The sequence below is a fragment of the Lissotriton helveticus genome, chromosome 6, assembly GCF_964261635.1.
Source record: "Lissotriton helveticus chromosome 6, aLisHel1.1, whole genome shotgun sequence".
In the NCBI taxonomy this organism is placed as follows: domain Eukaryota; kingdom Metazoa; phylum Chordata; class Amphibia; order Caudata; family Salamandridae; genus Lissotriton; species Lissotriton helveticus.
The window spans coordinates 1,951,219,304-1,951,243,274 of NC_136067.1; the positions used below are offsets into that span (position 1 = coordinate 1,951,219,304).

At 46.2% G+C, this 23,971-nt stretch overlaps 1 protein-coding gene across 1 annotated transcript in view; it reads left to right on the forward strand.

The window, feature by feature from the left end:
* Positions 1-23,719, forward strand: part of CCDC25 (coiled-coil domain containing 25) — a 110,107-nt gene extending 86,388 nt beyond the window's left edge. Inside the window, exons 9-10 of the mRNA XM_078649958.1 lie at positions 17,781-19,976; positions 20,111-23,719. Coding sequence (XP_078506084.1) covers positions 17,781-17,810 — 30 coding nt within the window. The 3' untranslated portion in view covers positions 17,811-19,976; positions 20,111-23,719. The remainder of the gene's footprint in view (positions 1-17,780; positions 19,977-20,110) is intronic.
* The last annotated feature ends 252 nt before the right edge of the window (positions 23,720-23,971 follow it).

The window sequence follows — 23,971 nt, forward strand, 5'->3', positions numbered from 1 at the left end:
CTGAAAGAAACTATCCACATGCGTCTACCTTGTCTCATTACTTATGATTTTGCGCTCCTTATTCTTCGTCTAAAAAAACCTGCATGATTAACTCATTATAACGTGTGCACAGGACTTGTGTTGTATCTATTTGGTTGGGCCCTGCCAACCCCTACAGAGGATCTTTGGGTCTCCTCTGACCGTGTTGCACGTTCTTATCTTGTTGTTTTTACCCATACTTACCGCTACCAGCATAGGCGCCACCTTTTCTTGTACACTCTAAAACCCTACACGGAATCCACAGTACAATGTGAGAAATTGACTGTCATCTTCATGTGCAAAGTACATGACTTCCAACTCTCCTTGACAGATGCCAGAGGGGAATCCTCTCAGCTTTATACCCACCTGGCACCATCCGCTTCTAAGGACTGTATTTTTTCAGTAACACTTCCTGTCCCTCAGACATTGGACACTTGGGATGCCCTGGACCGTCCTTTATATGAATCACTTGGCGCAAACTATAAGATCTGGCTCTCACAAAGACCTTCTTCCTTCTGCGAAGCTCTGCCTTCTGGATGCTGACATTATGCTTCCTCTGGTAAGTCTCCTTAACGGCTCGTTACGGGAGGCCTCATCCCTCAGCCTTGGAAGCATACCGCGGTCTTCCCCTTTTAAGGAAACCTAATTTGGACCCTTCTAACTGGTCCAATTATTGACCTATTTCTCGGATTCCCATTCTGTCTAAAATTTTACAAAAACCTGTCTGTAAACAACTCTCCGCCTTTGTGGAGTCTGAAAGTTTTTTACGTGACTCCCAGTCTAGGTTCAGAGCTTGGCACAGTACCGAGTCCGGCCTCCTCGGGGTCACAGAACATCTTAGATGTTTGCTAGATGAGGCTGAGACAGCAGAGCAGATTTTACTTGATCTAAGCACTGCTTTCAATACTGTATCCCATGATAGGCTCCTGTTAAGACTGACACAGCTTGTGCTTTAAGGAACGGCTCTTGCTTGGCTGTCTTCTTTTCTAAAGGGACGTACCTTTCAGGTTTTCTTGGGTAGCACCTCATCTATGTGTCATGCGTTGACCTCAGGGATCACGCAAAGATCTGCTTTAAGTCTGTCACTAGTTTTTAACATCTATATTCACCACGGCTGACTTGGTGGAACATTGGGGTGTTCCCCTTTTTTAGGTTTTGCCTGGCGAAAAGATGCGCTCTGCGCATCTTTTTCGCGCAGGCGAAAACCTGATGAGAACTGTAGGGTGGCTTTGGGTCGGCCCTCGTCATTCATTGGCTGGCTCCATAAATGGAGCCTAGCCATTGGACGAGGGGCCTGTCCGTCAATGCCGGACCAGATTCGGGGGCGTTCCCGAGATTCTTTGGCTTTTGCCGACGTCACGCGACGTCAGCCGAAAGCCGGGAACTCCCCCGAATCTGGTCCGGCATCGACGGCAAATTCCTGTGAACAACGACACATTAGAACTACAGGAGCAGACGCTGTGACGTCACTCTGTAGTCCTGAGTCATCTCACGAGAGCAGGCATTTCAATGGGTAAAGCGCCTCTATTTTGGAAAATCTAACATTGATCCCTGGTCGCTCTACTAAGCGTGGGCATAGGCGACGGCACCCGCCCTCATTGCAGCCGCCGTCATTTCGGAAGTGGTTGGCCGGCCGGCCGGCCAATCCTGGCGCGGCCGGCCGGAAGTCCCGCCCCCGCCCGGAGACGCATGGAGCCCCGGAGGAGAAGTGCTGGATGGTGCGGGGCTCCCGTGTGCTGAGGGAGCCCCGGGGGAAGAGACGGCAGGAGCGGAGCTGTGTTCCTTCCCATTATGACATACCCGGTGTCATTTAACAAAAGGCAGTAGCACAAGTCCTCCAGCCTCTTTAATTTAGCTAAGTGTGGCGGGAAACGGGCTCCAGCGAGCTGGCACGTGATGTGAAAGGACCAAGGAAATAAACCGAAATGAAGAACCGGGCCAGAGCTGTCGCACCGGCGTGAGCTAGGGGCCTGCAGCAAAGGAAGAGGGCGACGGTGAAGGCCTGACGGGGCTATAGACGGAACACTGCACAGAGAAAGGGAAACAGGTAACCCGCTGAGCAGCATGCAGTAACCTTGGTGAAATACACTATGAGGCACCCCGTGAGAGATGGGAGTAGGGCGTGGGTAAAAACATCCGCATCCTTGTTTTCAATAAAATCTTACATTTTCTGTGCACAAAGCTTTAGATGCCATTTTTGATAAATCGAGAAGTAGAATTGATGACCCTCGAGCCAGTTTCAACTCGTGTTCTTTGCATCTGATATCCCGTTATGACCTGAGTTGTGCCTGCCCTGGGCTTCCTTTCACGTGACCGAGTGTTCTTCTGCGGGCAACATTATTAATCAGTCCTTGAAGCAAGAACTCCTAACTAGCCCTGTATGGTGGCCACAGCTTTTGTGACCTTCAGCCGTCCCTAAAAAATCTGAGGCCCCCCCTCTGCATAACAAGTGACCATTCATTAGCTGGGACTGTATCAATGACAAGTTTCAGGGTACACGTCCATTAAATGTAAACCTGTTTTACGGTCAAAATATTTCGTGAACGTGTGGGATTCCGAATTGGGACCAACAAAAAAGGGACTACACATGTGGTGCCCTATATGTGTTTAACGTATTGTGGTCACGAGTTAAATTATGCTTAAGTGCAGGCATCAGAGATTTAACATAAGAAACCTTAACCTACCAGGTAGGTAAACTAAGAGCGATCAAAAACAAAACCAATGCAGGCCCTGTCGCTGACATAGACCCCTGCTGCTGCAAGCAGTGCCTGGCGGTGGGAGAGCCGAGGCCAGCTGAGCCAGGCCCTGGTTTGGCGAAAAGAGCTTTAGCAGGGGTGCAGCCATTCACATAGGTGGCAAGGTAATCGTGCAGCAAACGGCATGTAAAAATATGCTTGAGACTCAACGTTCGTAAAACGTTTATTTCTGGAAGATGAAGGAGCGTTTCACTTTAGTATATTAGACTGTATCCTTGCATTGAGTGACATCTATTACAAGTGATAGTTTCTAGCATGAACTTGGACATTAATGCTCCTCTCTACACCGCCCTGATAACACAATTACCAGGAAACAAGGCATTTGTCATGTGTACCTCACACGTGACCTACGTTGTTGTTATATGTGGAGCAACATTATAGTCCATTAAAACATATATGCAGTACTTGAAATGGGAAACCAGAGTACCTGCTTTATTTCTGAGAAGTGCCAGTACACTCCCTCTCAAAAAAAAAAGTGCTGGTACTTAAGGTAAAGTGAGGTCCAATAGAGGTCTACTAGTAGAGCATCAATTTGTAGTGTAGGTCTCCATGATAAGAGCCAGCGGAAAATAAGCCTGGAGAAGCGGTCTCAGCGTCACGGCATTTCCGAGTAGTTCGGAAATGCCGTGACGCTGAGACCGCTTCTCCAGGCTACTAGATAGACCTCTATTGGACCTCACTTTACCTTAAGTGACGCTTTTGCTCCTAATACATTGCCCTGACGAAGTTCAGTTTATGAACGAAACGCGTTGGCTGTTGTTTGTTTCTATGAATTTAGATGTACTTAAATAAAGATAATACCTACGAAGGAACCATTACGCTACGTTTCTGAACTCTACAGTACCTTGGGAGTGCACTGCACCATTGTTTTCAGTCTGTCTCCCGCCTTGGCGGGTTGCATCCCTCAACGGCGGGTGCAGGAGTAGCTTGTGCACACCATTCTGATACCTAGACTACACTTTGGGGGATTACTTTGAGGATTGTGCGGCATTTGGAGTCCGCCGTTGGTTCTCTGTTGCTTCCGTACCGGCCATTACCGGCCCATTTAAAGCACTGCATACATGAGCTATTTACACAGCATACAACGAGAATTGGTGTATTTCAAGGTGCTTTCAAAGACCATAGAGTAAAAGCCGTCTCAGTGAAATAGTCATTGTCTAGAATTACATATTTTCGTCACATTGGGAACCCGAGGCTGTGTCAGTGTTACTTGATTTCACCTTATGTGTTTAGCCACCAAATGGTTATCCCTTGTGTTAAATAAGTAGACGCTGTGACATGTTAACTCCAAATTGAAACAAGCGCCTTCCCAGAAAAGCATTCAAAGTTATGGCAATGCAAGGTTCTTTAGACGTAGATTTCACCTGCCCCCTGTCTTGATTTAAGCTTTGCAAGCGAAACGTCGCCTTGCTGTTTTTCCCGGAAACGGTAAACCTCGCACATTCCCAGTTAAACTGTACCTTTTTAGGTTTTGCCTGGCGAAAAGATGCGCTCTGCGCATCTTTTTCGCGCAGGCGAAAACCTGATGAGAACTGTAGTGTGGCTTTGGGTCGGCCCTCGTCATTCATTGGCTGGCTCCATAAATGGAGCCTAGCCATTGGACGAGGGGCCTGTCCGTCAATGCCGGACCAGATTCGGGGGCGTTCCCGAGATTCTTTGGCTTTTGCCGACGTCACGCTACGTCAGCCGAAAGCCGATTCTCGGGAACGCCCCCGAATCTGGTAAGGCACTAGTGGCACCCCGAGCGCTCTGCCGCCTCCTACTACGGTGCAAACGCTGCCTCCCTGATTGCCGCCGCTGCCCGGGGCCGAGAATAACATGAGGACCTCGCCGGGGCCGCGGAGAGCAAGAACGAAGGAGCTGCCCTCCCATTGGCTGAGGCGGTCGAGCCCCCTCAGTGCCGCCGCGCTAGGAGTGGTTCTCGAGCCGCCGCGTCATCGCTGGAGCCGTGCTGCGATTGGCCGCAGCTTCGGTCCGGGATTGAGGGCACCCGCCTTCACTTTCAAATTCCCCCGTGAGACATCAGCCCAAAAACACGATGATAAAAGAAGTTGGTCGTTTGTTGTAAGGCATTGATTGCGCACAGAAGCTGAGACTTATTTATGACGATAATAATAGATTGTAAACGTGGCTGTTTTATTAATATGTCCTAACATTCACACTATTAGCCTGGATGTGAATATATCCCAGTTCGTGCACGTTTCTGCCGTAAGTGCCCGTTTCACGTGTGCGTTCGGGGTGCGTCTGGTTTCACAAGCACACACTTCTCTTTCATCCCGCAAGTGATGGACGGGTCATGTCCCGGCTCTGCCTGTGGTGTGAGGTGTCCGTCCGGGGGCTCCCAGCGTCTCGAGAGAGGTGGAAAGTAAACCTTGCCCCACTTCAGGCAAGGAGTGAGTGGCCCTTCAGCCGAGGAGCTTTTACTGCCGGCGGTTACAGTATTACATCTTGTGTGGTCACAAACAGCTTCCGTGTTGGACGTGTGGAGAATAGGAGGCAGGCGTCAGAATGCGTGGGTTTGCACCAACTTTGCCTTATTGCGTCGAGTTTCAATGGGGTTAATGTAATTTTGCAGCCACCTTCGCACGCACAGACTCGTGCAAAAAATGCGAACATTTTACATGCGGGCAAAAGTGCAAAAGCAACACCTTTACTGACAGAACAGTGCATTAGGTTTGGTGCAAATATTGATGTAAATGTACACGGGCACCAATGCTATCCCATGTAATCAGACCATTGCGGCACCCGGCAGGTGCACTGTGTCCCGCGTGCGGGCGTGGATGCGGTGAGGGCATCCAGGCTATGTGGGGTGAGAGAACACATCATGGACTGAAATGGGGTAAGAGTTTAGGTGTTTATAATCAACATGTGAAATAATATTTATGTTGTCAGTTCTGTGGTATTCAATTGGCTATGACACTTTCTGGGTTCATTTTACGCCCGTTTTCTGACCAGAGTAATCCAGTAGCGTCCAGTGGAACACGTACCTGCAAAAGAAGCAGAAAAACCGCAGAGAAAAAAGATAACCACTAAAATGTAGGCCGAGTAGTTCTTAAACTGTAATTTAGGTCACATTCAGCACAAACACACGTCAGACTTAGTCCAAAAAGAACATCCTTAAACTTACTTCCCCCAAGGCTCAAGTCGCTGCGTATATTATTTCATATTTCTACTTGAGGTACCGTTGTATACCACGCCTTAAAAAACATAATTTCGTCGGAAAACACTATATGATCACTGATTTCGTTATAGAATGTTTACAGCTACATTTTATTTTATTTATTCTCTGGCAGACCCATCTTTCTCTCTTCTCTATATCTCCCTCTCCTTTTTGCTCTCTCTTCCTTCTCCCTCCTGCCCCCTATTCCATCTGCTCTCTCTCTCCTTCCTTCTTGCTCCCTCTCTATCATGCTTCTCTCTCCTGCACTCTCTCTTTTTTTTCTTTTAACTCTTTATCTTTCTCTCTTTTCTCTCTTTTCCTCTTTCCAACCCTCTCCGTGTTCCTCTTCCTCCCTATCCATCATTCTTCTCTCTATCTCTATCTCCATCTCCTTTATGCTTTCTTTTCCCTCTGTTGTCCCTCTCCCTCCTGCTCCCTCTTCCATCTGCTCTCTCTCTCCCTCCTTCTTGCTTATGCCTTACCTCCTACCTTCCTTTTACTTCCTGCTTTCTCTCTCTCCTGTTCTTACTCCCATGTCCTCTCCATCTCCCTCCTCATCTTGGCTTCTTTCTATCTTTTACTCTTTCTGTTTTCTGCCTTCTCACTCCATTCTGCCCTTACTTTTCTTCCTGCCTTCCCTCTCTCTTGATCTCTCTCTCATGCGTCCTCTCTCCTCCTCCTTATCTATCATGCTTCTCTCTCTTGCACTCTCTCGCGTGCCTTTCCTCTCTATTTGCCTTCTCTCACTCTCTTCTTTCAGTCACCAACTCTCTCTCCTTCTTTTCTTGCACTCTATTTTCCTATTGCCCTTTCTTTGCCCCTCTCTCCTTTTTCATCTCTCTCTTCTTCCTACCCTTCATTTCCATCTCTCCATTTCTCTCTCCTTCTTGTCTTTCTTCACAATTAACTGAGGGCCTGATGTACATTGCCAGACAAGGGGGGGGGGCTCTCTGTGTGTGGGGGGGGCTTTCAGTGTGTGGGGGAGGGGCTTTCAGTGTGTGGGGGAGGGTCTCTCAGTGTGTGGGGGAGGGGCTCTCAGTGTGTGGGGGAGGCTCTGTGTGTGGGGGGGCTCTCAGTGTGTGGGGGGCTCTCAGTGTGTGGGGGGCTCTCAGTGTGTGGGGGGGGCTCTCAGTGTGTGGGGGAGGCTCTCAGTGTGTGGGGGGGCTCTCAGTGTGTGGGGGGCTCTCAGTGTGTGGGGGGCTCTCAGTGTGTGGGGGAGGCTCGCAGTGTGTGGAGAAGGCTTGCAGTGTGTGGAGGGAGCTCGCAGTGTGTGTGGGGGGGCTCGCAGTGTGTGAGGGAGCTCGCAGTGTGTGTGGGGGGGCTCTCAGTGTGTGGGGGGGGCTCTCAGTGTGTGGGGGGGGCTCTCAGTGTGTGGGGGAGGCTCTCAGTGTGTGGGGGGGCTCTCAGTGTGTGGGGGGCTCTCAGTGTGTGGGGGGGCTCTCAGTGTGTGGAGGGAGCTCGCAGTGTGTGGAGAAGGCTTGCAGTGTGTGGAGGGAGCTCGCAGTGTGTGCGGGGGGGCTCGCAGTGTGTGGGGGGGCTCGCAGTGTGTGGGGGGGCTCGTAGTGTGTGGGCGGGGCTCTGTGTGGGTGTGTGTTGGGGGGGCTCTCTGTAGGTGTTTGTGGGTGTCATTTGCGAAAGATAAAGCTAGTGGCATTGCAAATGACAATGCCAATTATTTATGTTAAAAAAAAACAAATAAAAATAATGTCAAGAGCATTGCCAATAGCTCAAACTTTAACAAAGGCAAAACCATTGCATTGTAAATGCTTGTTTCCTATGCGGATAATACCCAAGTCATCCTTTCCTTATCATCTCAACACTGGCCGCTTGTTTACTTAGCTGGGAGCTTCACTCGTGTCTTTGCAGAATCGAAACTTTCGCGGCAGCAGCCCAAGCTTGTTTTGTTTAACATGCATTCAGGTATCAGAATTATGCTGGAATTTCAACTGATTTCTTACATTGCTGCAGGTTTCTCACTTAAAGCAGTTTCAGTCCGCAGCACGCTCTAGTACAATTTGGGGGCTGACTTCTAAAACAGTGAAAACAACCCCCCAAGATTCGCACTCCCCATTCCAGCCCCATTCTCATGGTGAATACGGCATAAATAAAGCTTGTAGGATTTATCGACGCTGCTCTGGGAACGTCCGAGAGAAGACACATTGTCACTGTGCTGTTCGGCATCAGAACGCAGAGCTCGCAAACCCCAAAGGCCGGGAGGCTACCAAGCATGATGTAGCATTTAAATACAATGTGTGACGTAGTTAAAAGATGAGTACTCGTTATTCTGATGCAACAGCACTGAATGCCAGAACATATAATCATGCTAGGTTCTTGGATCCATAGGTATGCTATTTGTTTTTTTCAGCTGTCTTTATATTCTGCTGATTCAAAATGCTACGGTGAATGAGTTACCTTACATCATGAGCATTCAGTACTTATTAGAGGCATTCATTTCAACGAACATTGCCAGTGCCAGGTGGTGCTCATCTGGAAAGTAATAATAAAAAAAGTAGCCCAAAGTCAGCGCACCGACTTGAGGGCTGTTCGGTAAACGCACACAATCCTATGGTCCGCAGATCGATACTTGCGCGCATTCCATTTGGCATTCAAAAACATAACTTGCCCAACATGTTCGCTATCGATACAGTAATGAATGTTTCGCCTCATTAGTGCGTGAATCGAGGGAGGAGCTAGTATTTGTACCTTACATCTCCTAAAATAGGATGTTACCGACGTTCGTCAGTCACCAGGCAGAATGGAGGGCTTTATGTGCTTGTGTGTGTGTGTTAGGAACACACAGAAGCACATAAAGCGGGGGGACATTATTGCCCTGCGTGTGCTTTGTGTTTACTCTGGTCTGTTTTACTACGGGGGCCTTGTGCCGCGTGGACACTCTCAGGGCAAGCTCGCCAGACACCTGGATTTGCGGTTGGGTTGGTGCTGCCAGACACCCCTGGCTCCTCTTAGTTGCACATCTTTCACTTGATGCAGGATGATTCCTTGACACACACATTCCCTTGTTAATCTTTATTTTCCTCCGCCATTTTGACCTCTCATTTTCATTTAACCTGATCTCAATCTGTTCTCTGGCTTCAGCCACCCATCCTCTCTCTATAATACTTTTCGGTCCAGGTCTCATGAACTCTCCTCTCATATTTGCTCCTCTGATATCTTTCTCTCCCCATGTTCCCCTCTTCGCCACCCCATTCACAGGCTCGCAGTCAAGAATCAAAATTATGTTTAGGGATGGCTCCACTGCTCAGCAGTGAGCATTTCATTTAACACACTGAGCCATCCTGCTACCAGAATCGTTTTGGAAGGCACGATGTGGTTAGATGTCAAAGAACAGAACGCAACTTCGGTTTTTGTTTTATTGTTGCACTTTTGTACTCGGAGAAATATGTTGAAACAAGCACTGGCGTTGCCAATAGGTCTCGCATTAGGAAAGTGTGGGCTATTGGTATTGTAAATGACAATTATTTTTTTAATGTGTGTTGGCACTGAAAATATATAAATTAATAGCATTGTTATTTACAAAGCCAATAGCTTACACTTTGCTAATGCGAGTCCTATTGGCTATGGGAATGCTTGTTGTTAGCCAGCAAGGACAGTGCTGTTGTGGTGCTGAGTGATGCTGTTATGGTGCTGAGTGATGTGGTGGTTTATTAGAGTGATGTGGTGGTGTCCCAGATTGATGTGGTGGTGTCCCAGAGTGATGTGGTGGTGTCCCAGAGTGATGTGGTGCTGTCCGTGAGTGATGTGGTGCTGTCCGTGAGTGATGTGGTGCTGTCCGTGAGTGATGTGGTGGTGTCCCTGAGTGGTGTGGTGGTGTCCCTGAGTGGTGTGGTGGTGTCCCTGATTGATTTTGTGGTGTACATCAGTGATGTGGTGGTGTCCCTGAGTGCTGTGTTGGTGTCCCTGAGTGCTGTGTTGGTGTCCCTAAGGGCTGTGGTGGTGTCCCTGAGTGCCGTGTTGGTGTCCCTGAGTGCCGTGTTGGTGTCCCTGAGGGCCGTGGTGGTGTCCCTGAGGGCTGTGGTGGTGTCCTTCAGTGCTGTGGTGCTGTCCTTCAGTGCTGTGGTGGTGTCCCTCAGTGCTGTGCTGGTGTCCCTCAGTGCTGTGCTGGTGTCCCTCAGTGCTGTGCTGGTGTCCCTCAGTGCTGTGGTGGTGTCCCCGAGTGGTGTGGTGGTGTCCCAGAGTGGTGTGGTGGTGTCCCAGAGTGATGTGGTGGTGTCCCAGAGTGATGTGGTGGTGTCCCAGAGTGATGTGGTGGTGGCCGTGAGTGATGTGGTGGTGTCCCAGAGTGATGTGGTGGTGTCCCTGAGTGGTGTGGTGGTGTCCCTGAGTGGTGTGGTGGTGTCCCTGAGTGGTGTGGTGGTGTCCCTGAGTGGTGTGGTGGTGTTTAGTACAAAGGAAGGAACCAGTGTGGACAGTTTTTTACGGGGTCCAGAGTATGTGTCCAGATAACTTGTAACCGAAGAAGGATAATGAGTTCCCCGGGGATCAAAGGGAGGTATGGGAGAATGGAGACAGAACTAAACTATAGTCAGGGAACTGGGAGTTCCCTTGTTGGAACTAAGGGACCTCACACACCCAGAAATCTAGGTGTCATGCTTCATCATTGGTCCCCTGCTCCTCGTCAGACTGGCGCTGCAATGTCTGACGGGCGCCGTAGGCGCGCTTTGTTGGAGATCTTTTGTTCCAGCCAATAGTTTGTATGCGTGTGAGGGGTCTGGTGGTGGTGTAGTCGTGAAGGGAAAGTGAGGTTTAAAAGGAGGTGAGTCAGTCCACAAGGAGGAGGGAGCAAGCCAACAGGTCCTACTCTAAGGGGGAACCCTACAATATAACCCGGGAGGGCCCCGCAGTCTGTTCCCGTGGGGCTGTTCGAGGAGGTTAATACCTTGGCATCAAACAGCAGAGGTGGAAAGACCTACCCCCCACGCACGGCGCTCCGACCGGTAGCGCGAAACAGCCCCACGGGAACAGACTGCGGGGCCCTCCCGGGTTATATTGTAGGGTTCCCCCTTAGAGTAGGACCTGTTGGCTTGCTCCCTGATTGACCCAGTGAGGTTGTATCTTTTTAATTTTTATCTTATTACTTTTCACTGTGTAGTACATTTGTTTTGAGGTCCTGAAGAATTGCCATACAGGCATGAAACATGTCGACCTTTTAGAGGGTTGAGTCAGTCCGCTGTCAATCAAACAGTTCCTTTCTCCCCTCTCACCCTTTTAATAAGGGAGTCAGCCACCCGAATAAAATCCCTTGTGGACTGACTCACCTCCTTTTAAACCTCACTTTCCCTTCACGACTACACCACCACCAGACCCCTCACACGCATACAAACTATTGGCTGGAACAAAAGATCTCCAACAAAGCGCGCCTACGGCGCCCGTCAGACATTGCAGCGCCAGTCTGACGAGGAGCAGGGGACCAATGATGAAGCATGACACCTAGATTTCTGGGTGTGTGAGGTCCCTTAGTTCCAACAAGGGAACTCCCAGTTCCCTGACTATAGTTTAGTTCTGTCTCCATTCTCCCATACCTCCCTTTGATCCCCGGGGAACTCAGTATCCTTCTTTGGTTACATGGTGTGGTGGTGTCCCTAAGTGGTGTGGTGGTGTCCCTGAGTGATGATGTGGTGACAGTGTGTAACAATATATATGTATATGTGCGAGTATGGTTTTTTTTGGTCTTGAGAGAGTTTGATTGCTGCTTTTACATGTTTTAACTGTATATATTTTGTTTAATCAGTGTTATTGCGTTATGGACATTTATGTAAACATGCACTTACACCGGGGGTCCGGCTTTCCTTTAAATAATGTTAGTTAACGAAATCTTACGAGAAAGTGAACTCCTTGTAGTTCACATCTCCGTGTTCCTTTTGCACACGTACATGAGCTATTCTCTTCGGTGGACGAAGGTGGGGGTGCTTTTAAGTTCTTGCAAGAGGAGCCTCAGGGGGCCAGTATTATTAGGGTGCGGGTCGATATGTCTTTTGAAGCAGATGGCTTATGTAATGAATTGAAAAATTGAATTGTAAGGAGAGTGCAGATCTGTCTGTTCTTAATTTGGGAGATTAATTTAGACGGTCTTGTTTGTAGTGTACACGATGTGAGTAAATGCAGACTGCAGTAATGTCTTTAAGGATGTTTGCATTAGGAGATGCTAGGAGGTGTAAATCCTGGCACAGTTAGTAAAAGGCACACTGGCAAACCGTGAGTTATGCGCATGCGTCGTGACTTGGAGAGAAGATGAGTAGTGACGACTCAACAGCTGTAAGGGAGTGGGCCCAGGGGGGCGATGAGATAGATGTACCAGGGGAGCGGTGCAGCTGTAAGTAAGGATGTGATGTCGAGGAGACAGTGTGTAGGGAGTGCTGCAGTACGTAACAATGAGGATCGTGTTCTCATGTGTGGGGGGAGGGATTGGGGATGAAGCTTCTAGTAAGGATGGGTGATGTAAGAGGGAGGAGTAGGGGATGCCTCTGGAAATGAAGAGTGGGGATGTAGGGCAAGTGTTGATAATTACTAATGGCCAGGAGTGACGAGTGTAGAGGGAGTGGCACAGCTAGGGGACATGATGTGGCTTAACGGTCAGAGCTGCCAACCGACTCAAACTGTCTCCTTCCGAGGTCAATAAAATGAGTACTATCGCGGGTAATAGTAACGTATGTTATTGACGCCCCCTGGCTTCGCGGATTTATTGCTACATAAAGTATCAAACATTATGTTCGGATTAGTAAGGGTTTCATTTAGGGCCGTGCTTAAAATGGCCCATTTATCTAGCTGGTGGTGCCCCTTATCCAACGGAACACAGGCCCTGAGACCACTAAATTCTCATAAATTAACAGATTTGGACAGTACATGCACGTTAGTAATAAGTGTACACAGTAACAAGGATTGCAATGTCATCAAGTCATGCGGGCGCCTGTTGAATTCCTAAGCATGGCGCCTGTGTTGCTGATAATGTTGAAAGTTGAGTGTGCAAAAAAGAGCGGCAGGGAAACTGAAAGTATGGCCGGCCAGCCATGAATAATTAGGGGAGGAGAAGCCGCACAGCACACGCTGGGAGAAGCCCTTTGATGTGCTGTGCGGGAGCTATTCTCTTCGGTGGACGAAGGTGGGGGTGCTTTTAAGTTCTTGCAAGAGGAGCCTCAGGGGGCCAGTATTATTAGGGTGCGGGTCGATATGTCTTTTGAAGCAGATGGCTTATGTAATGAATTGAAAAATTGAATTGTAAGGAGAGTGCAAATCTGTCTGTTCTTAATTTGGGGGATTAATTTAGACGGTCGCGTTTGTAGTGTACACGATGTGAGTAAATGCAGACTGCAGTAATGTCTTTAAGGATGTTTGCATTAGGAGATGCTAGGAGGTGTAAATCCTGGCACAGTTAGTAAAAGGCACACTGGCAACCCGTGAGTTATGCGCATGCGTGGTGACTTGGAGAGAAGATGAGTAGTGACGACTCAACAGCTGTAAGGGAGTGGGCCCAGGGGGGCGATGAGATAGGAGATGTACCAGGGGAGCGGTGCAGCTGTAAGTAAGGATGTGATGTCGAGGAGACAGTGTGTAGGGAGTGCTGCAGTACGTAACAATGAGGATCGTGTTCTCATGTGTGGGGGGAGGGATTGTGGATGAAGCTTCTAGTAAGGATGGGTGATGTAAGAGGGAGGAGTAGGGGATGCCTCTGGAAATGAAGAGTGGGGATGCCGATAATTACAATCATCAAAAAAGCACAACAGAAAGAAAAAAAAAAAAGAGACCGCTAAATTCTCATAAATTAACAGATTTGGACAGTACATGCACGTTAGTAATAAGTGTACACAGTAACAAGGATTGCAATGTCATCAAGTCATGCGGGCATGTCATCAAGTCATGTGGGCGCCTGTTGAATTATTAAGCATGGCGCCTGTGTTGCTGATAATGTTGAAAGTTGAGTGTGCAAAAAAGAGCGGCAGGGAAACTGAAAGTATGGCCGGCCACCGGCCAGCCATGAATAATTAGGGGAGGAGAAGCCGCACAGCACACGCTGGGAGAAGCCCTTTGAAATGCAATTACGAGGGAGGGAGGCTGATGCGCGTTTGGTCACGTGATTCACGTGAACTTAAAGAAAACCGCACAAACGAAACCCTTGCTTTCACGAGTTTTTTGAGCACTTGAATTCTCGCTCCGCTCAATGCGCTTGCGCGCATTGATAGGTCGAGAGACCTAAAAAACCTCGTTTTTTTAAGATGGGGAAAATTGGGTTGTTATGCGCTCTAGTAATTCATGAGAATCTTGTTGCAAAAAGTACATGGTAAAACACAGATTCATGCACTTAAATTTTTTTTACAGGAATTCAGTTTGCAACATTCTTTGTGTACATCTCCTATTCATTTAATTATTTACCACCACCACGTCCACCACCACCACCACCACGTCCACCACCACCACGTCCACCACGTCCACCGCCACCACGTCCACCACCACCATGTCCACCACATCCACCACCATGTCCTCCACCACGTCCACCACCACGTCCACCACCACATCCACCACCACCACCACCACATCCACCCCACCACATCCACCCCACCACATCCACCCCCACCACATCCACCCCCACCACGTCCACCACCACCACGTCCACCACCACCACGTCCACCACAACCAGGTCCACCACAACCAGGTCCACCCACACCATGTCCACAACCACCACGTCCACCACCACCACATCCACCATGTCCACCACCACTACGTCCACCACCACTACGTCCACCACCACCACTACGTCCACCACCACCACTACGTCCACCACCACCATGTCCACCACCACCATGTCCACCACCATGTCCACCACCACCATGTCCACCACCACCATGTCCACCACCACCATGTCCACCACCACAATGTCCACCACCACCACACCCACCTCCACCACCACATCCACCACCACCACCACATCCACCACCACATCCACCACCACATCCACCACCACATCCACCACCACCACTACCACCACCAAGTCCACCACCACCATGTCCACCACCACCATGTCCACCACCACCATGTCCACCACCACCATGTCCACCACCACCATGTCCACCACCACCATGTCCACCACCACCATGTCCACCACCACCATGTCCACCACCACCACGTCCACCACCACCACGTCCACCACCACATCCACCACCACCACCACCACATCCACCCCACCACGTCCACCCCCACCACGTCCACCCCCACCACGTCCACCACCACCACGTCCACCACCACCACGTCCACCACCACCACGTCCACCACCACCACGTCCACCACCACCACGTCCACCACCACCACGTCCACCACCACCACGTCCACCACCACCACGTCCACCACAACCAGGTCCACCACAACCAGGTCCACCCACACCATGTCCACAACCACCACGTCCACCACCACCACATCCACCATGTCCACCACCACTACGTCCACCACCACCACTACGTCCACCACCACCACTACGTCCACCACCACCACTACGTCCACCACCACCACTACGTCCACCACCACTACTACGTCCACCACCACCATGTCCACCACCACCATGTCCACCACCACCATGTCCACCACCACCATGTCCACCACCACCATGTCCACCACCACCATGTCCACCACCACAATGTCCACCACCACAATGTCCACCACCACCACACCCACCACCACACCCACCTCCACCACCACATCCACCACCACCACCACATCCACCACCACATCCACCACTACTACCACCACCACCACTACCACCACCATGTCCACCACCACCATGTCCACCACCACCATGTCCACCACCACCACGTCCACCACCACCACGTCCACCACCACCACGTCCACCACCACCACGTCCACCACCACCACGTCCACCACCACCACGTCCACAACCACCACGACCACAACCACCACGTCCACAACCACCACGTCCACAACCTCCACGTCCACAACCACCACAACCACCACAACCACCACCTCCACCATCACCACGTCCACCATCACCACGTCCACCACCACCACATCCACCACCACCGCGTCCACCACCACCGCGTCCACCACCACACATGTCTGCTTATAACAAGCATTTGCAATGCAATAGGTCTCACATTACTGAATGTTTGAGCGATTGGTGTTGCATTGTTATTTGCAATGTCAATAGCTCAAATTTTTAATAATGTGAGACCTATTGCCTCCATCTATCGCTCTCACTCTATCTATCGCCCTCACTCTGTCTATCGCCCTCACTCTATCTATCTATCTATCTGTCTATCTATCTATCGCCCTCTCTATCTATCTATTGCCCTCTCTCTATCTATTGCCCTCGCTCTAGCTATCTTTTGCCCTCACTCTATCTATCTATCTATCGCCCTCACTCTATCTATCTATCTGTCTATCGCACTCACTCTATAATATCTATCGCATCACCACAGCATCACTCAGCACCACCACAGCATCACTCAGGGGCAGCACAACATCACTATGCCTACCACAGCATCACTGAACACCACAGCATCATTTGTCGCCACCACAACATCACTCAGCGCCGCCACAGCATCAACCTGTGCAACCATTCAACAACAACTGGTAAAAATATGTTCTCTCAATGTTTCAAGCTTGATTACAAATGTCACAAAAAGATGTTAATATTTCACTTCTGTTCTTGGATTTTCGTCACAATAAAATACACTGACCATAATCTTCACAAAAGTTATTTACAAAAGTTTAAGCTATTGCCATTATAAATTACAATAACTTTTATTTAGGTATTAATTATTTTTAAAAATGAAAAGCCAAATACATCTAAGTCACGTAAATACAACACATATTGCATTACAAATGTTATAGGTGTCACGTTTGCGAAAGTTATAACTATTGGGATTGTAAATGACAAAGCTATTCATTTTGCTATTTTCAAAACCAACACATAAATAAAAAATGTGTCATTTACAATACCAATAGCTCAAACTTTCCTAATGCGAGACCTATTGCATTGCAAATGCTTGTTTAAGAAATGTATGGCTTTTTTTTTTAATTTGTTATAATTATCGTGTTACTCTGTATACTTTTTTTTAAAGAATCAGATATGTTAAAATTTGATAATGCACTGTAGTACACTATATTTGTGAACTATAATGTAGTACAGCGTATTTTTGATTTTTTCATATCCAATTTATTTGTTAAGTATCGAGGTTCTTCCTGGGTAATACTGTGTACACTGTGACACTTTTAAAAAAATATAAAGAAACTTATAAATAATTTTCCATACTATTACCTCTTTATTAAAGTGTGAATAGATGGGGAAAATATATAAAACCTACTACTTCCCTAGATCTAAGTCCCTAACCCAGATCACAGCCCAAGTGTGCATATGGGTGGCTTTATCTTTTCTAAAATCAATCATTGGCCAACCACATAATGCTTTGTCAGCGACATGTACTGTGTAAAAATTGTATACAAATAAAATAACGTGCAGAAACATTTAAATGAGTCTTAACTACCTGTAATTATTATGGACCACATTGTGTTCCATATTATCGTTTTCGTTGGTCCCTGCCCCATTTCAGACGTGGACTGACCATGTGTAAATCTCTTGTTCCTTGTTCTGAAAAGGGATAGTCCAGCAGAACTAGCCCGTTGCAGTCATGCTTCTGGGTCCCACAGCTTGACATATCAATTCTACTTACTGGAAAAAGCCATCCTTACTGTCATATCCAAGCCGAAAAGCAAATGAATACCTTTTTTTCATTTTTTATCACGCTAATATTGCCACATATGAAAAAATGTTTTCTGCAGATTTTGTTGTCAGATTTAAATAATTTGTGTTTTCTCTCCTGTAGGATGGCAATGAGTCTGATGAATTCATGTAACCTACACTTTGGGAACACGTGCTGTTTTAAAGACCTCGGAGTCTTGGACAGAGTAAATGTTTTGGTTGTGTGTACGAATGCCGAAGTGAAACCAGCTCACGTGGAGTTACAGCGCCTGAGAATCTCCTTTGTCAATGGCCTGCACTATGCCGAAGTGCCATCCATGGATTCTGCAGCACAGCAGCGTTGCGAGTACATAAAAGCTACTTTTCTTACATGCCAATTATCTCATTCGAGGATGGGGAACTGGAATCTACACACTACTGTGTTTTTGTTGGACTCTTCAAGTATTGAGCTATTTGATTGGCTCACCAGGAGCTGACTGGTGTCAGGCATTTAATATCTTTCACTGGCTCTTCTGGTACTTTGAGGGATTACGGCAAAGGAGTTATCTCTGTACTTCGGGGTATTTCATGACTCCATTTTTAGTTAAGGTAGGTAGAATAGAAAATCCTAAAATGTATCTGTGTCCGACTACAATGGGTCTAGGAAAAGTACCATGTAAAATAAATTCACAGCACCTGCTAAAAGCAATTCAGATTCCTAGTCTGTTCAGTTATTCCCTTCGCCTAATTCGTACTACTGACATGGGAGTGCCAGACACGCTAAGAAAGGGTGGCCGAATGGAGACTGGTAGATTGGCACAGGGCTACTGACCGCTTAATAAGATTTTACAATAGCAGTCTGTCCCAAGGGCGCACCCTGCTATTGTCCATGCATGTGTTCGTGTGTGTGTGGGTTGCAGAACTCTTCTCCTTCACCCGCTTTATCCTTCCACTGTGATAGAGAAGCCATCCGCCTTACGAGGACCAAAGGGCCACCCAAAACCCCCTACACTACCATCCTCTCTTTACCAGGCTGACATTGCAGATGCATGATGTCCAGGGAGGGCACTGGCTTCATTGTATTCTAGCATGTCCAATGTGATCACTTGCCATTTAACCCGTTGGCTGCGTCGAACGTTCAGCTCCAGTGCTGAACATTTGAAAAACGGGTGGGGCAGCGTCGGCCAATCGACGTGCGCAGCACTACCAAGGTAGTGCACGCGACGACCGTTTGGCCGACGGCAGCAGCCAACGGGCTAACCTAAGTGCTGTTGTGTGCGGCACAAATCGAGCAGCATAGTTACTATACTCTATGATTGGTACATTGGATATCGCTAGCTGCAGTTCTCGCTGGAATATTTTGAAGCTGTACAAATAGCTGTTCTTGCAGTATGTTTACATGATATCCATACACAGATTCAACCCAAAGGAGTTCCAAACCATTATGACTTCCTTGGATAACATATTTTTGAAGGTAGTAGGGTTCTTACAGTCCATTGCCTGAAGCAGTATAGCACCTGCACTGTATTTTTTAATGCCACTAGCTGTGGATTCCAATACTGGAGACAGGACCAGGTATGAAATGCAGGATTCAACCCTCTCCACTACCTTCCTACTGTCCTTTCAGTGCTATTTGTGCATTACCGTTGGGAGAGGTTCAGATAATAGGAGAAGTGCACTCGAAAGGCAATGTAATAACATAGGGAGATGTTACTGGTGCAACAGAAAGCCTTCTTGATGTGTGCCTTAACACCTTCAGCGCGGCGCAGATTCCTGCGCTGTGCTGAAGGTTCTAATGAGCCTACCGGCTCATGACAGAACGGTTCCGTCATGAGCACAGCTCAACCGACGCTCATGACGGAACCGTTCCGTCATGAGCATCGAAGGGGTTAAGGCACAACCACCACACCAAACCTTCTCTGAGAGCAGAAATACAGTCTGCCCTTTGGAAGATCTGAACACGTTATTTAGCTGATGTCTTAACATTCTATCTGTTACCAGAAGAAAACATCTGGCCAATCGCCTCCATGCAAAGTCCTAGCCTCAAACATTACAAGTACAACATTCCTCGCCACATTTGACCAATAGGGCATGTAATTTTGTACCTTTATATGGAGCACACTTGTTTTATACTGCATTCCCTGTTAGGCACTATCCAGGTAATTGTATTAACTGCTGATGGAGCTCTTGTTGGACCTGCGCCATCTTAAGGCGATATGACCATCTTTCAATCATGTTAGTGCATGCAATTACATTGATACCTATTGTGTTGAGCAATAGTACTAAATCCATGAAACTGACTTTCTTCATTGGAACTGAGAAAGTCTGATTAACCGCATGCGTGCGTGCGGAATTCTGCTCCTGCGCTGACTTTTTCAAAAGCGCACTTTACATGACGATCTGGGCTCGTCATGAGCGTGCGAGGAGGGTACCTCATGACGAGCCCAGCTCGTCATGAGCGTCGAAGGGGTTAAGTATTAGATCATTAAACCTATGTTCCCCGTGTTCAGAGAGAACAAGCTTTCTGCGTTCTCGTTTTATTAGAAAATTTGTGAATCTGTAGTGCACAAAAGCTATACTAGTACTCTTTAGTCTTTGAGTAAATTGGTTATCTTTATACTTGACACCTATTCACTGGGCTTACAATAGCTTCCACTACTGGGAGTACATTTGGATACACAATAAAAACTTCAATAGTAGACATCCTCATTGTTGGAGTTGTAATGAAAGAATGGGGGCCAGGTTGAAAGTTTGAAAGTACATTTCAGATAGCAGGCAAAGTATATACACAAAATGATAAATAATACTTTAATCATTAAGCTTTTTCAATAAGGTGTTTACTAACTGCTGAGGTAATATGACTGAAAGGGAGGGGCCATGATTTTCAGCCTTAGACCTGTATGTTTTTATGTTCTTGGGAACTATTTGTAAACTCACCTGTGACACAAGTTAATTTGTCACAGCCTAATATTCTGTCGATCTACCGTACAAAATTAGGAATGTTCTATCCATGACCACTTGAGGAGAAAATAACAGGTACACTTTTTTCTATCTGAAACTTTCCTCGTAGTTTCCCATCCCTAGTGTTATTGTGTGTCATTTAATATCAAGTTAGCACTTTTAGGAGTTCTGAAACCTTAGTTTATTGTGCATAAGACTGTCGCACACAGTTCTAAAACAGATGACCTGCCATTGATCCACGCATAGTTGTCATGTGGCTTTGTTTGTCGCTTACAAGTTAATGATCATAGATGTTATTCAAGGAATATTCACAATATGTATTCTTTTGAATAGCTTCCTGCTTTCCTTTGATGCTTTTTGTTGTTGTTGTGGACAAACTGAAATATCAGTGGTTGGTGAAGTGTTCTCACACTGGATTTACTATTGAATACATTGTGTGACTTATTGGCTAGATTATATGTTGTGGCTGACAGTTGAGGTGAGACTTGTCATATTCAATCTTAAGACTCAATACCCAGCGCTGACATGCATTCTGAGTATCACACAAAGAAGAATTATCCTTTCTAGAAGCTCTTATTTAATTCAATGAATGTCTGCCTTTCTAATGTTTTTAATGGACCAGCTTACATTTCCTGTTCAGTTGAATGTTTGTCTTAATTATTTCTCCTTTCATGCGATGATAAAGATTACAATTTCAAGTCCTTACGCATGGCGTTGGGAGTGAGGAATTTAAGGGATTACATATTAGTAATACATTTCATTTCTGTAAGTTGCATGAGGGTTCCAGCGAATGCTATAAATGGTTGATTTACCCTCTTGCATCGGCATGACATCATAAGATTACAGACTTAAAGGATAGCTGATCTGAAATAATGTGATTGGCCCCACAAGTCCGTATTTGTCTGATGACCCGCAGTCCCAAATTTGTTCCATATTTGCAAAATAATGCTGATGCCAGTTATGGAATCTTGTTTCTAAGGAATCTTTAATGTATTCCTTGTGTGTGATACTCTGAGAATGCTGTGATCCATCCATAACAAGTGTCAAATTGGCTCCACGCAGAGAAAGAACTAAAGGGAATAAAATATACATTACCTCAAGATAAGGCATGTCAAATTGGTATTGTGCCTGCTTGGTACAGGAAGGAATGCATAATCTCCAGGAGTTACATAGGTAGAATTTGCAACAGTATTATTAGCTTCTGCATGTGGAGAGTGTTTTTCCTTTCTGATTGAATCCTAATCTTTGCTTTAGGTGGGTGAATTTGGTCATGCCCATGTTATGTTTCCGGTAATTAAGGCTTTTGAAGGGTTACTTATCTTAAGAAGTATAGGCTGTAGAAATAGAAAAGGAACATGCAGGTCACTTAAGGAATATGAGCATAGTCTCACAAAAAATCACAATGCTATAGAAAGGAGTACTCATTGTATTTCCACAATAATTCATCAAGCAGTTCTTGCTCAATCATTAATTTCAGATGGATTAAAGTTTAGCAAATGTTTGAAACACTATAATTGGTTTACCACCCCAATGTGTAACCGTCTCCTTCAGGCTTTTTGTACAAGGCTGTAAATAAAAAATCTGCTACATTTTTTAATAGTTGCATGCACGTTGATGCGATAAGGTGGTGTGTGATAATTTCATGAGTGAATATCTGACCATAAAATGTTTTGAAAAATGTGGTCTTGTTTTAACATGTTGAGAACAAGAAAGGACGCTAACTCAGAAAAGCTGGTTAGTAAAATATAAAGAGATGGTTTATGGTTGTACAATCCCAGACAAGGGCCAGATGTACAAAGCCATAATGAAATTGCAAACCACACAATTCACAGCCTCAAGAGAGTTTGCGACTGAAAAATGGCATTTGCTATAAATTAAATCCATTTTGTGAGGCGAAAAAGCCTTTCTGAGTTGCAGAATGAGTTGTGCGATTCATTTCAAATTGCAGTTAAAAGAGGGTGTGAAAGGGGTGACCCCACCTTACAAATTGCGAGTCACAATGGTATTTATCAGTGGTTTGCAACTGCAATTTTATTTGAAAACCATTCATCAGTTACTGATTTGCCAAGGGGAGAGTTTCCCTCTCCAATAAATTCCCAAACTTTTTTTCTATTTTTTTTTATGCTGCATCTGTCCTTTAAGGACCATGTGCTGCCTTAATTTTTTTTATAGAAACCCTTGTGAATCCAAACAGTGGGGTTTGCTGTTGCTTGCAGTTCACCTTCCCTGTGTTTGTAGACAAAGACAGAAGTAGATAGCAACTTGACTAATTAATTTTTATTAGGCAGGTCGTTCTGCGACTGGAGATTTTGCAATCCAACCCATTACTACATAGGACGCTACACAAAATCAGACCAGGTCGCAAAACGTTGGTGAGCAATAAGGAAACCTTTTTATGACCTGTCTCTTCTATTTTGGCTCCTAAATTCAGAGATTTCCAATAATACAGTACATATAGGTGTCAAAGGTATCTGAACGGGCCTAGAGGATGTGAGTAAGATACATTGCCTGGAAACATACTTATTTGTGATATGATGGAAGGAAATGCGTGGTTTGAAGTAACCTGTGCAAACACTGATTGAAAGGAAATATATACTATTGTAATTTGATTGGGAGTTTAAAATGTACGTCTATTTAAATACAATGTGTTTGCTCTAAAATCTTAGCAAGTGTCTCAATAATTTAAATGATTAGAGGGATTGCATCAAGCTAAATAGTCATAGAAACATGCTTCAAATTGAATAGTTCATCAAAAATAACATTTAAAAGACCAGAAAAAAAGTACGTGGACATGGAAAAAAAGTAAGATAAATCCTCACTGAATAGGAGATATATAAATACCTCAGTTGCATGACAATGTAATGAAATCACAGGAAAAACTGAACTGCATATCCATATGTAAAAGTGGCACAGAACCTCGGTGATTATCATAACAACATGGAAAAAAATTAAACAAACAGAACTGTAAATTTTGCTTTGGTCCCACAATAACATTTGCTGCTGAGTTTTAAGAAAAATTGTAACTCCATGGGGTTGTTTATCCCCTATTTATTGCATTATTTTCATTATTGCACATGTATGTCCGTTACAATCGTTATGAATAATAAACATTTTATACATCTGTTTGAGTTTTCTTATTTTTTTCCATTTTATCCTTTTTCTCCATTGTATATTTTTCTGCTTTCACGACCAGTTTCTGATTTTCATCTGCACCTCTATGTAAACTATTGTAAGCATATGTGATAACATTTTCATTGCTTTTTCTCGTAAATGGCTATGAAGATATCATGCATCCAAATTTTGGATTTCTAGAACACGGAGTGCTTTTAGTGGGATCTGTCTTTAGGCTCTTCTGTTAATACATAGACATTTGGG